The sequence below is a fragment of the Orussus abietinus genome, unplaced genomic scaffold (assembly GCF_000612105.2).
Source record: "Orussus abietinus isolate OABI.00-Male unplaced genomic scaffold, Oabi_2.0 scaffold6, whole genome shotgun sequence".
NCBI lineage: Eukaryota > Metazoa > Arthropoda > Insecta > Hymenoptera > Orussidae > Orussus > Orussus abietinus.
Window position 1 is genome coordinate 1708407 of NW_019396002.1, and position 13478 is coordinate 1721884.

The 13478-nt window shown below is 46.5% G+C and overlaps 2 protein-coding genes across 11 annotated transcripts; one reads left to right on the forward strand and one right to left on the reverse strand.

Annotated features, from left to right (window-relative positions):
• The first annotated feature begins 229 nt into the window (after positions 1–229).
• On the forward strand, positions 230–11045 carry LOC105694242 (uncharacterized protein C6orf132 homolog). 10 transcript variants are annotated; one of them, XM_012414718.2, is made up of 10 exons: positions 231–657; positions 4150–4288; positions 5348–5714; positions 6173–6571; positions 7169–7381; positions 8838–8989; positions 9073–9166; positions 9255–9503; positions 10557–10613; positions 10680–11045. In XM_012414718.2, exons 2-10 carry the CDS (start codon positions 4181–4183, stop codon positions 10703–10705), a joined length of 1665 nt encoding a protein of 554 aa, XP_012270141.1. In that variant the 5' UTR covers positions 231–657; positions 4150–4180; the 3' UTR covers positions 10706–11045. The 10 variants fall into 10 exon arrangements, with proteins under 10 accessions (XP_023290009.1, XP_012270141.1, XP_023290007.1 ...); XM_023434239.1 differs by having other exon boundaries at positions 4154–4288; XM_012414721.2 differs by lacking the exon at positions 10680–11045 and adding an exon at positions 10104–10173 and having other exon boundaries at positions 10557–10595.
• LOC105694243 (pre-mRNA-splicing factor Syf2) lies at positions 10385–12220 on the reverse strand. The gene is made up of 3 exons (XM_012414725.2): positions 12028–12220; positions 11518–11951; positions 10385–11435 (listed from the first exon to the last, which is right to left on the reverse strand). Exons 1-3 carry the CDS (start codon positions 12115–12117, stop codon positions 11270–11272), a joined length of 690 nt encoding a protein of 229 aa, XP_012270148.1. The 5' UTR covers positions 12118–12220; the 3' UTR covers positions 10385–11269.
• Between the last annotated feature and the right edge of the window lie 1258 nt (positions 12221–13478).

Here is a 13478-nt window from a genome sequence, read left to right on the forward strand (position 1 = left end):
GTCGGATTCCGCGCGACTCCGGAAAAGAAAGCAAAAACTCCCCCCGTCCCCGAGGTCGCAGGCGGCCGAGAAGGATTCGAAGGAGTTTTAAAATAGCGTAGCCGGTCGCCCCTCTCCGAGGCCGAGGTATCCGTTGCCGTGTCGTCCATTCATAAATAGGGAGCCACCAGCCGAGCCGAACCCCGTGGCCGCCATCTTGACTACTCTAATGCAGCCAGCCTCTTTTATCGGAACTCACGGCCTCGTCCTCGGCGCGGAGAAAATCCTTCCCGAGCCTCCAGGGGAGTCTCGGGAAATTTATGCCACGATTATACGCGGCCGACCGGGCGACTCCCCTCGCGATCGCGCCCCGACCGCGGAATATTCGACTACGAAGACGCGAGGCGCAGTACCCGCGAGCGGCCAGTGCACAGCTGATCAGCGCTCCCGCAGGACGGACGGCGGAGTGTCGCGGCCAGTCGCGCCTCGTCGTTTTTCCGGGGTTATTCGCGAGGCCTGAGATCCGATTAAAGGACTGATCGAGACCTAAAGAAATGCAAGGGCGCGGAGCGTCCTGAGGTGGTCCTTGCCGCGACCGAGGAGCGTTGTCTTCGACTCTAAGATCGACCACTCGGCCCGTCCGTTCTTACCTCTGGACCTTTCAATGGTTGCCGTCCGGTGAGTTTACGCCTACTCTCTCTCTTTCCCTTATCTATCGAACGGCTAGCTAAAAATTCAAGGGGTCCACCATCTCGCCCGTTATTTGTACCCCGGATTTGCCCCCACGGCTCGCATTCAGCCGGGCAGACTTTGATCTCGCGAGTCTCGTGTTTTCGCTCGAGGAAGGCCGTACACCTGGGAACGCGCGGGATGTAGAGGGGACGCCACGGTGTGGGAACCGGCCAACCAATCGGAACGTCCGCTGTGTCACGTGACCGAGGTTCGAAGATTACGCGCCATATTGATCCCGTAGATGGGATTGAGATTTACCTCCGATCGCACCGAAAAGTAAGAACTGCGAAGTTCGATGATCGCGCGCCATATTGGTTCCGTATATGGGTTTAAGGTTTACCTCCGGTTGCACCTAAAAATAAGAACTCGACGCAGGGTAAATATTTGACATTGATAGCGAAAATCGGTACACCAATCGTTACCTTTCGACCAACATAGTACCACGTGACGTCGATTTGAATTTCGCGCGCGGGAACGTCTCTGTCTTCCTTGGATGCGTTAGTACACGCGAAGAATACCAGGGTGAGAGGCACTGAATTATTTGCTTATCGACGTAAACGCGGATACTGCGAACGTGTATACACACCCCGACGACAAATCCGCGGGCATAATACGAATATATATCTGTTGCCGGCGAGTCGTAACTTTATTCGACCTGTTCGCCGAGGCGAAAGCCTCTCGTTTCCCCGACTCGCTCATCGTCAAGCTAATCCGCGGTAATTGAAGCGTCCGGGAAACGTAAATTTGTCAAGGCAGGCATTCGCCTCTCGCCGAGCACTTCCGAGAAGGACGCGTCGCCCTTCTTCGAGGATAAGGAAAAAGATAACGGTTATTATCGGAGGTGAATAAAAGACGTCACGAATAACGGGAAAATTGTTGGACCATCGGGTATATGCGTCAAGCGCTGTGTCGTAAGCCAGTAGTAAACATTGTCTTCGGGCGTTGCGAGAACGACGGGGTAAATCTCAACAGGGATCTCTTCGGTTTCTCGCGTCTGTCGACGGTGACGCGCAACCTGGCATCGCCCGGGGAATTTAGATCTCGAAATTGCTACATCTTCGTTCCACGTCATAGGAAACTGGCGACTTTGCGGTTCTATCCGAGCGGTTCGCCCATTATCTTTCCGGGAGGGACCGTTTTTCGCGAAAGCATGGGGGACTCCCATAGTTCGGCGACGCCGCCGCCAGGTGGCCAATGGCGGACGGGTTTGATATAAAGGCGAGTTCGATTCGCGGCCTCTGCCGGCTCCGCCGACATGGATCCGCGCCAGCAGTGGATTCCTCGATTCTTTTATTTTATTTTCATGCGTCGATCGGCCGGAAGTCGACGAGACGCGTCCAGGAGCGTCGCCATACGCCGTCGAATTCTCGAGGTGGGCCGAATGGCCGCCGAAGGCACGCCTCTGATCTGGCTCCGGTCGTTTAGTCCCGAATAGGAAAGAACAAAAACGATCCTTATAACGAACGGCCCTCAACGAGAATACCCTTTTGAAATGTGAGATATGTGTCGAAGGGAACTGAACGGAATTTTGGGAGAAGAGAGGAATATCTTTAAATCTGGGAATGTTTAACGCGCGTGTCCTCTGCGTGTGCAGAGGAGGTTAGAAAGAGAGGAATCATCCGTATCTGAAATCTTTTTTTGACAAGTCCATTGGACACGCGCATTAAACATTTTTTTTGGTAGATGAAGTATAAAGGCCTTCACGGATGCCTCAACAGTAAAGGCCTGTTCACCCAGCGGGTTTTTGAATATGCGTTCATGCATTGGCACAGATATATTGCGTTCGCAAAGAAACGCGCATTTCGCTCATAAAAACAAAAAATCGCTCGCTTGCCGGTGAACGCGTATAATTGCGCCATTACACGAGCAAACGTAAATTCGAAAACGCGCTATGAGAACGGATCCTAACCGTAAGTACGGCTGCAGGAATTGGCCAGTTAAATTGGTAAAAATAGGACGGCATTTTGAAAAATTCTCCACTTTCAATAGTCAATTTTTATTATTATGCGGCTTTCCGCATAATGCAAACTTATAACTTCCATATTTTCTACAATTGCTTAGGAATAACTTCCGGGATATCTTTAATCTCGCTCCCTTCTTTCATCCTCACCATTTTTATATGGTCCACGAACCTCGCCAGAGAAAACGAATGTTTTCAAGGACCAGAAAGAGGGTGGGAGTTTCTCGTCGAGTCTTTCCGACTAATGTCCGACTTTCTCCGTAGGCGCGCCACCGGGGCTCGTTAAAGCCAAACGACGGGCAATTTGGCCGCGCATCACTCGGACTTCGGGGTTAATTTAACGAATTGGCTCGGCTAGGCGGACCGGGAAAGCCTTTGAGGAGTCTTAGGAGGAAGTGGAAGCAAGTCCGGCCGGCGGTGTGTACTTGGCGCGTGGCGCTCGCCGAGTGCCGGCTAATTATGTGCCACTCGTAGGTGGCACGCGGCACAGGTGTCCGTCCAAAGCCGCACATCCCGTTCTCTCTGCCAACTCGGGGCCCCTCTCCCTCTCCCTTGCGCGCATTCCCTCCCGCGTCGCTCCGTCTCGCTCCCTCCGCTCTCCGTGCCCGACCCTAGTCTTGGCTTTGGCGGGACGAGCGTAGAACGTAGCGGGCTTCCTCCTGAAAAATGGGTCACAGCCGGGTTTAGAGACGCGGAGGAGGCGAATACTTTCCGGGAAACAGGGAAAACTGAGGGAACCGAGTAAACTGCCGAATAATCCCCGAAATAATTGCCGATGGAAGGCAGCTCCACCAAACCCTTTTTCGAGGGCTCCATAGAACGGCTCTCCCTATCTTGAAATCCTTATCGGAACTCTACCCTGATAATGAGCGAGAGAAAAAAAAAGAGAGATAAATCGGTGGGTGGACGTGAAATTTCTACGCTAAGAGAAACTGTTTACATATTATTGACCGTTAATAAATAATTCATTGAAACCCTAGGTTCAAATTGAATGGAACATTTTATCCGAAGATTACGTAACTTCTGTAACCGTTTTCAATGTCCGAAGCCTACTTTGTAGATAGATTTTTCATCGGGAAATTATTCCAGTTCGTTATAGAATGACCAGCACTTGACTCGCAACGCCGATTATTCCTGTATTATCAATATCGATGAAGCGATGGAATCTCTTTGGCGAGAGACATTTAATATGACGGCAATTCATTTCGCGTGGAAAGTGGATTTTTCACCCGGGGTAGTTCTTGTTTGTTAGAGGAGAGGCTTTAGGAGAGAAGCACTCGATTTGTTAGACAGATCTGTACTGTAAATACTGGACTACGGTCGCGCGAGATTAATTCGAGAGGCTACGCTGTCTCGGTGCGAATTATTAATTGGAACACCTCAGGCACGTCAAACACGTGATAAAGGGACGAGTCGTGTTAACGTTCCCGGAGACGGATGAGGGAGAGTAATCGGCAATAAATAAACGATCACGACAGGTAGGCCCTGCCACGACGATGGGGGCCCACGATGGGGGAGTGCCACTGCTCTAACATCGCCATCATGCAGCTCTTCCACGAGTTGAAGCAACAATTCCCTGCACTGCCCGACCACGTTGTGTCTCAGTGCATAGCGCAGGTACTCTTACCTCGCCCAGACCCTGGTTTCATGATTTATGATGCATCTCCCATAACATGGCGTCTGAATTTGGTTTTGACCTAACATGAATTTGCCTTGTGGCTTGTCGTTGATGTTAGTGGGTGAACGTCCGCTCCAAACCCGACTGCCGTGTAAACGATTCCTCAAATCGTGAAACGTTTCTTACAAAAGTTGTTCCCCACAGTGAGCCCTATGAGTTTCGTCCTAAGGTATTTCCCCGTATCGCGACTCCTTCCCGAGATAAATCCCAATTTTCTTCCGCGTAACTCCCCTGCATGTCCTGTGTGTGTGCGTCGTGGACCATTCGTCCGAAACTCTGCACGCGAGTCTAACCCCGGAATTAGATACTTTCCGAATGATTCCGTAGAGATTCCCGGGACGGTGCACCGGAGAAACTAACAAAAAAGTGTGAGGAAAGAAAGGAAAGCCAATACAGTGGATGTAGAAAATCGTTGTTGGTGGGTGTACTTTGCTGGACGTGAATGCCTTTCCGTCGTACATTGGCGACGCCATATCTACGGAGAAGGTATTCACAACCACCTGTACAGTGTATACCGCATGTATAATGTGTATATTGTGTACTGTGGCGGACACGGATATCTTCCTATTATGCATTAGCAACGCCAAACAGAAAAGGACCTCATGGTCAGCGTTGTACAGGGTGTACAGTCATATTCGCAAGGAAAACATTTCATGTTAACCTCCGTACAGTGTGTATACAGTTTGTAAGGTAGTCTGATATTTCCCAGGAAAAAACCAACGCATTATGTGGCATATTTACAGACATGTCATGTCGAGTATACAGTCTGTACAGTAGCGAACACGACACACCATATCCACCGAGAAGGTATTAACGCGTGCCACTGTACAGGATGTACAGTGCGCGTAGTGACGGACACGAGTATCTTCCCTGCGGATATAGGGTAGCCAATGCATTATAGGAAGATCGTATCCACCAGGGTACAGTAGGCCTAAAAAATGGTGTCCTCGGAGGCCGTCCGACGAAATGCATTCCACGCAGACGGGTCCGTGTTGCAGAACAGCCACGACCGAGAGATATGTGCACGGAGCTTGCGAGCGACCCAGGACTCGAGACCGTCCCCGGGGGCCTTCCCGCCCCCGCCTCCACCCCCGAGCCCGAGCGCGAACCACGGCATGTCCTCAGTCCGGCCCCACCGACCGGCGTCCTTGGACATAGGTGTAGCCCGAAGGTGCCCCGCGGCGGCGCCCCTGCCTACGGCCAACCCTCGAGTGCCCCTAACCTTGGCGCCCTCCTCGGCGCCTGCCTCCTGCCCTGCAAGGGGCTTCTTCGACGACCTCACCGGTCCCGACTCGACCTCGACGTGTGGCAACGCCGGCTTCGAGCTCAACGTCAACGTCGCCTGCAGTCCGGCCGGCAATCGCGGTACGACCTCAACTTGTATACGTGTGCGCATGTCCTTTTACCACGATCCAACGCAGTGCACCGTTGAAAGAAAAAAAAAAAAGGGAATAAGAACCAAAAGTGCAGTGATTTTACAAAAATTATTACACGCTCGTACAGACACGGTCTACCGATTTCATAACGTTCTATACCTATATACTTTATAGACATACGTTATATATTTAGTATACCAGTGTATTAATTTACCTAGGTCATGGCACGATGTTAAATCATTACTAAATTGTACACTTATTCAGAGATTTATAATAAGCGTACGCTAATTCGCCCGTAAGACGGCGGATTTATAATTTGATTACCGTGTACTAAAGGCATGGACATTTTGTGAACGCTTTTAACGGGGTAGATAAACCTAGGCCGAGGGGATTTTGGCCTGGGAGGTAAGGGGCGATAAGGTTAATAGCTGGGTATCCATTTTCCAGCAGATTTCCGAACGGTCCCCGGCCCGGGGGCCTGTAAACGAAGCGACCTGAAGGTGGAGCCGCGTCCCCACTACGCTGACCCCCACCAGGCGGCCGCCAGTGGTTCTCCAAGCGGGGCCCAGGTGGACCAGGCCCGCAGCTACACCTCCGTCAGCCTGACCCTGAGGCCGCCGTCCTCGGAGCCGCAGCCGCCCATCGACATCCGGTCCCAGGGCTCCAGCCTGACCTACTCGACCTCCTCTCTAGATCCCAGGGGCTTCCAAAGTCGCCTGCAAATCAGTATTGGCCCCGGGAACGTCGGCAGCGTGGCGGCCGCGAGGATCAGGCCCCCCTTGGGCCCCGTCAGGCCCAACAGCCTCGTGCCGCTGCCCGCTCAGGCCGCTCCCCAAAAACCTCCAGGTATATGAGCATGGTCATAGAACTAGAAGGGACAAAGCATCTTCTCGCGGGGTTCAAGCCGAGGGGGAGTGGTCGGCCATATTGGCACGTTCAAGTGTCGAACATGACGGCGTCAAACAAAGTGCTAATTTAAAGGTGACAAATTGAAGATTTTCAATTTTGTTCTCTAAAAACGATTAATTTCCCGTGTGGTACGTTCTTGCAAGGAAACGGCTGGGAAGGCGATGAAAAGGAAGCAAGGTGTACCTGTAGTTTCATTTCATGCGTAACTTGAAAAATTCGTCCCTTTTGAGATTTAGCAACATTATTTTCCATTCTGAAATAGTAACGATGAAAGAACGATGATGTGCGTTAGAATATAGTTGTTTATTTTATTCATTTTACTCTCAATGTGAGAAGTGGATAGACCCGCGATCCGGTACTTCACCCACCGTGTCTAGGTTACCAGGTCATGCCCAGACTCCCCCCTCTAGTTCTGTGTCCATGTATATCAGTCATTCATCCGAAAATCATCCATCCCTTTGGATGGATGCCGTTGGTCGTCCTAGAAAATGTTATCTTAAATTTCAGTCAATATGGTAATTCTTTCCCGACCAGGTCTACCAGCGGGTCCTCCTAGCCAGCTGCCGAGACCGACGACGACCATGAGCGCCCCGACGACTCCTTCGGTCTCTTCGGCTGGAATCCCACCTCCTAGCAGCCTCCCGACGACACCTTCGCAACCCTCTCAGCCGCCCAACCCGAATTCGCCCACGTCGAACCAGGAAGCCCAGATCAGCGCCGAGCTGGCTCAACTGCCGTTAAACCAAGGTAACTGGGTTAGAAAGTGCTGGAAACAGGGATTCGAGGTTTCACTCCGTTATTCGGTACTATCACGTAACAAGATAAGGAGACGTAACGCCTGTGGTCGATTTTATAAAAAGTGGCCCCAGAATCGGGATTCAGGGCGCTGACCTAACGATGCGGGAAATGTAGAATTTGCATGTAGGGATTTATTTGCGATACCGCGTGACCGAAATCTTTTCTATCGATGTAAATTACCTAAAACGCTTTTAAACCCTTCCTCTACAATTTAAGTCTCGATGCCGCATGCCATAATCAACAGCCCCTCGTTGCCGTACCGTATTGTTCACGATGAGTCTATCTACAGACCACGAGCCTGACACGTGTTGTTTACATATGACCCTATCGACGTACCACAGCTCTCACACGACATTCTAGGCGAAAGTGTTAATTTTATGATTAAGGTACGCGACGTGCAATGTTAATCCACGCATATTATACGGAATTTGATGGCTTTAATGTGATAAAAACCAGCAGTCGCGATAACAGATCATTTTTAAGTTACAAAGTTCCACCGGAGGGGCGCTGTCGGCGTTAGGCCAGTGAAAATCTGAAGACCTTGGACCTGTAAAGTGGAGCGGACTTCGATACACGACGTTGTATCTCTCTTTATCATACTTCTCTTGTGGATACTAGGCATACGAATCTAATATCACAACTCGTTAAACTCGAGTCAAGCATGTATTCGAGTCGACTCATGTCACTTTTGATGTAATGACGAGTAATTGACACGAACGAATGCAAATTACGAGCGCGAGATGTTCGCCAATTAATAGATGCGACACCGAATCCAAACTCGAGTTGGTAGTGTTTTCGAATTCGAGTGACTCGAATTGATAATGTATTCGACTCGTCTTATCCCTATGTCGTTACGCCGCGCTTCTCGTTCGACGCATTTTCCTCGAAGGGGGGTAAATCTTGCTCGCGTCCTGAATTAGTACTAATTCGACCAGCAGGTTTACCTGCGCGGAACGAAACGCCGCCCACGATGGGACTCCAAGAGAGAACGATATTTACGCATTCCTGACCCACGCCCGGTTATACATAGATGTCGAGGGACCAGGTTCCTCGCTTGATCTAGCTGAACGTCGTAACCGTGGTAGCCTGTCGAGCATTGTGAACCTCATTGTAGCTTTCCGTTTCGGTACTTCAACCCCAGCACCGGTCTCGGGGATCCAGCTCGCCCGGTCGTCGTGTAACTCTCACCTCTTGCGTCTATATTTGTCCCCGCGGTTTCGTTTTAATTTCCAATTGGAACTCACCTTTTCTCACGTTCTCAAGACTCGTTTGCCGAATGCTTCACGTTCCATGTATCTTTTCACCCCTTTCACGATTCCTCACCTTGCATTTTGATATCTTACATTCGTTGTTTCTGAGGAGATAATGATGAAAAATGTTGAAATTGCGGATTTTAAATTTTCAGTGGCAGAGCATCAAAGGCAGCTGGTCGCGGAACAATTGTTGAGGAAGGAGCGACTGGCGAAAGAGCTAAGAGCTGAAAAGGGGAGACTCGAAGCCATGAAGAGGGAAGTGCAATCCCTGGCGAGACCGATCGACTCTTCGATACCCCCTCAGGTAATTTGAGTGATTTTAGACTCCTGTGATTGATTATTTAGTAAATGCGTGCTCGCGCGTGGTTGCTTTTTTTTAAATTTTAGGAACTGAAGAGGAAGCTGCGGAGCGAAATCTACCAGCTTCAAGTTGAATGCGACAGACTCGCCGACGAGGTCGATCAGAGATCAGACCCGAGAGGTGACTATCCTTTAAGGAGAAAATGAAAGAAATTAGAATTACTTAAATATTCAGTGTTTGGGTAAAGTACCGTTCCTTTTTTCTTCAGTACCCCTTGGAGAGACTAATGAGGAATTCTACCAAGGCATTTACACGGGCCAACCTTACGTTCCAATGCCACCTCCACAACTCAGTCGACAACCAGTCTGGGATCCTCCTCCGATGGGAAATGCTGTCGATAGGGAGGACCGGGATGGACCATCCTGGGTCTGCAGACTCTGCACCTTCGATAATCACCCATTGATGAATACGTGTGAACAGTGCAACCTGCCAAGGATATTGGAGCATCATACCACAGGTACATCTGGATTTTTCTTATCCGAAGGCCAATCAAGGGCACCGCCCCTCTTCGAGGGTAACCGATCCTGTTCAAAGAATTGAAGCTGCTCAGATGTTCAAACTTGAGCCTTGCTGCCCTCTTAATCGCATGGCTGTGCGTGACGTATTCTTAACAGTGTTTAATAATCTCCCTAATGACTCCGAGGGATGATCAGTTTTCAAGACAGCGGAAGGGATGATGGAATCTGGAGTATTTCATGCAGACCTGTAAACAAACATTAAAGTGCACTTACTGTTGTATTTGAGACTAATTTGAATGCTGGTTAAACTCTTAATTGACTGCGAGTGAATTTTAACACTTGCCGGAGTATGTTAAGTTCTTAAGTTTTGAGACGATAAGTTTTAGGTGGACTCTCCTATAGCGATTGTTGACGAAGCAAGTCAAGACGAATCTTATTCTAGTATCCTACCTCACAGTGCTTTCTCTAAATCTATATGAAGAGAAGTGTCATGATTAAATCATATATATTTGTACGACACTGTATGTTAGTTACAAAGATTAACTTGGTGATTAATTAATTGTGAAAATATTTTAAAGAATAAATTATTCACATTCCAGTATTACGAAATACGAAATTTAATTGAACTATTAGCAATGACTAACGAGACTCGAACGCCCATTCAAAAAGGTAAGTCGATTTTAGGCTTCAATGTTCGATATGAATGTGATGTGTAATTATTAATAATCCCTAAATAGAATCAATAGCAGCATGGTTATTCCATAACAAATATTTCTTAGTACTAACCAAGGTTTGTAAAACTTATCCATTGCAAAAATATCAAACGAATCTTACTAGAATACTAGAATGAATCTAATTAGAATTAAATAAAAATCATCCCTTTTGTCATACTTTGTTATTTTTATTTTTATCTCATAATGTTCATGTATACTTAATCTTAATAATTATATCATGTTGAAATATGACTCCTAAATTCCGGACGCTCATCCTTTCATTTTTACAAGTTCTATCAAGCGTATTTTTAAGATTTTAACGTTAATTATCTTTACCAGGTGAAACACAGGATATTCATATACGGGTCACGCATCATCACAACTTTTCACCTAGACGTAAGTAACTACTACAAATTATGACCTTTGAAAAAAAAAATCATTGCATTAATTTATCTTCTCCAGGAACGGTGCACAGTTGGGTGGTATGACGTGAACTGAATTAGTACACTTCAAGGAACTTGTACATATACATATTATTATAATTTAATTAAAGAAAACGAAAAAGAAGAAAAAGATGAATTAACTGAATAACCAATTAAGGAGATGTGTGACCAATGGAACGATGTAATTAATTTAATTCTTTTTTATCTACGTCATTAGCATAAAATGAAACTTGAAAGGCGATGGACGGGAACGACCCTTTGGAATGTCCTCGCCCTGAACCTCAATGAAGTCAACATGACTTTATACCGGCTCAGATTCCAGTAATTTTTGTATTCACAGATTAATATGAATAATAAATTCATCACGAACGTCGTTGCAGGTAAATTATCACAAGATTTTAATTATTCTCCCTAGTTTCAATTGATGGTTGATCCCAAGACAAAGTGCAGTCATTTATGAATACTCAATTCTTTTTCAATATCCCAAAAAATATTGTATAATCTAATTATAGTTACATTCACATCCATTGTAAGTATAAAGAATACTTTCACAGACAAAAGTATCCCTATGCAGGTACCTATATCAATACAGGATAACAAGTTAATAGTTTATATCGCCGTGCCACGCTCCAAGTTGAGCTTTGTCTCTCGAGTATGTTCTCCATAGAACCGCTCCAACTTTTGATTAAACTTGGCATTGCGTTCGTTTATATAGTCGATGTCTGCATCATCATTGTGCATTCTCCTTCTGCTGTACTTCTCTCGTTTGGCAATTCTGTAAATAAGGTATAAAGTATAAAAATATGTAACACAAAACAACCATTTCGTTGTATTACTTTGGAAGCTATTCTACATACTGTTTCTCTAAATCTTCGACCATTTTGTCAATAGCATCTTTCTTGTCTTCATGCAGTCCTTGCAAAATAGTGTTTTTATCCCCATAAAATGCTCCACCCAGTTTTTCTTTAGCCTCTTCATAACTTTCCATGTTAGGTTTCATGTTTTTAACAAGACGATTATATTGCCTTATCGTTGATTGTTCATAGTCTGCAAAGCCAGGATCTGGATTCTTCTTTCTCTTCTTCCTTGCCAAGCGCTCTGCCTCGATGGCATCGATATGTAGCAATTTTTCCCTCTCGTAATCTACTCCCTTTTCCTCCGCCGACTGCCTCGCCTCTTCGTTTTTCATCAACCATTCAGCTTGTCGCTTACGTGATTCCCAATTTGATGGAAGTTTCTTCCTCTTATCCTCCTCAACAACCTCCATGTGATTTTGCTGTCTAGCTTCATTCTAGTAATACAGTAAATAATTTAATACAAAACGGTGTATAGAGGTTATATCTCCATTCATTCAATTCTTAACTTACCCGCTTCGAGTGAAGTTCTCTAAGGCGCTTCATTCGCTCCGCTTGCTTCTCCGCAAACGTTTTGGTGCTCGATGTAGATTCATCTGACATTTTTAAAAAAGTAATGAAACTTTTGTTTCGAAAGGCCTTTATTTTCCACTGATTCTATGTTCGACATTAGCCAAGTATTGCCAGAGATGAGTTGGGAGATTGCTCACGGGCAGGATCGTGCGATCGCAATCTGTGCTGCCCTCTGGTTTCGTACGTTAGCTTTCACCGTTTTTTGCCTCCAAGGGCGGCACAACAAATTTCTTATAGGAGCTCGCGCACTCACGATGGCGGTACCATCTACCAGTCGCCGTTGGCGGCTCACGTACTCATGATGGTAATACCATGCGGCAATTGACCGTGGTGGCTTACCTACGCTTACCGACACTGCTCGCTTTTGATGGTAAGGGAAGAACACTCGTGGCGCGCTCTTTGACTTTACCCTTCACATACCTTATTTATTTTATCCGCAAATAATACAGGCAAAACTACAACGTGGGTTCTCGAGAGTTGAGTTATACTTTATATACAATTTTTATAAGGTACGGAAATGAATAAAAAAAATAATGAATGTTTCCTAGGGACACATAAAACCTACACAAAACCTATATGTGTATGTGACGTTTCTTTATAACGGCTGATAACGACTATTTGAAGTCGTGAGATTCGTAACCAATGTTTATTTCAAAATGTGTAAAGATAGAAGATCAAAAAATAAATTATGGAATGAAACAAATCGACAAGATGGATATTCATAACCTAGCGAATACCGCATGTCTACGTCTGTCTTGTCCGCCATATTTGATACGTTTTCTTCTGGTTTTCTATGTTTTCTACGTTTTCTACAGTAAGCTATTTGATTTAGATAATATACATCAAAAACCTCGATAATCGTGAAATTACCCAACCCTAGGTGAGATTATCGTTATTTATAGGAAGTAGTGAGCCAAATGTTGGACCTATGAATTCCGACAAATTAAATTATTTAACCTAAAAATGTTATCGATGTTTAATTACCTGAAGGTAATTGAATCACACAGAGCATGGCGTGTCCATACGTCGATGATGAGAGAAACCAATCAGAACTGCTTTAAAAAGTGTCACAAGAGAGCACGGCAATATTTATTGTACACGGATATAAAATAGGAAGGACTAACAAATAAAACTCGTAAGTACGGAAATCGTAAAGCTTGTGGCAGACCGGCTAACCAGTGGACGAGGACCAGCAGACAGTAATAAAAGATACGGCCGGTAACAACTTCGCTCTCCAGTTGGCAGCCATATTGAATCCACGCGAAGGACGCAACGGCTCGGCGAGACATTACCGACCTCGTTAGCCGACTTAAATTACGTCGGTCTATCTGGGACAGGCACACTTCCGTTTCCGCTTCCTTTCTTCCCGCCGCTTCTTTTCCTCGTTTGCG

Bases quoted from the DNA above. Each gene is read 5' to 3' on its own strand.
- LOC105694242 (XM_012414718.2), top strand. From the start codon at position 4,181: ATGGGGGAGTGCCACTGCTCTAACATCGCCATCATGCAGCTCTTCCAC. The intron at 8,990-9,072 runs GTAATTTGAGTG...TTTAAATTTTAG, and splicing joins ACTCTTCGATACCCCCTCAG to GAACTGAAGAGGAAGCTGCG. The intron at 9,167-9,254 runs GTGACTATCCTT...TTTTTTCTTCAG, and splicing joins TCAGAGATCAGACCCGAGAG to TACCCCTTGGAGAGACTAAT.
- LOC105694243 (XM_012414725.2), bottom strand. From the start codon at position 12,117: ATGTCAGATGAATCTACATCGAGCACCAAAACGTTTGCGGAGAAGCAA. The intron at 11,952-12,027 runs GTAAGTTAAGAA...CTGTATTACTAG, and splicing joins GAGAACTTCACTCGAAGCGG to AATGAAGCTAGACAGCAAAA. The intron at 11,436-11,517 runs GTATGTAGAATA...CCTTATTTACAG, and splicing joins GTCGAAGATTTAGAGAAACA to AATTGCCAAACGAGAGAAGT.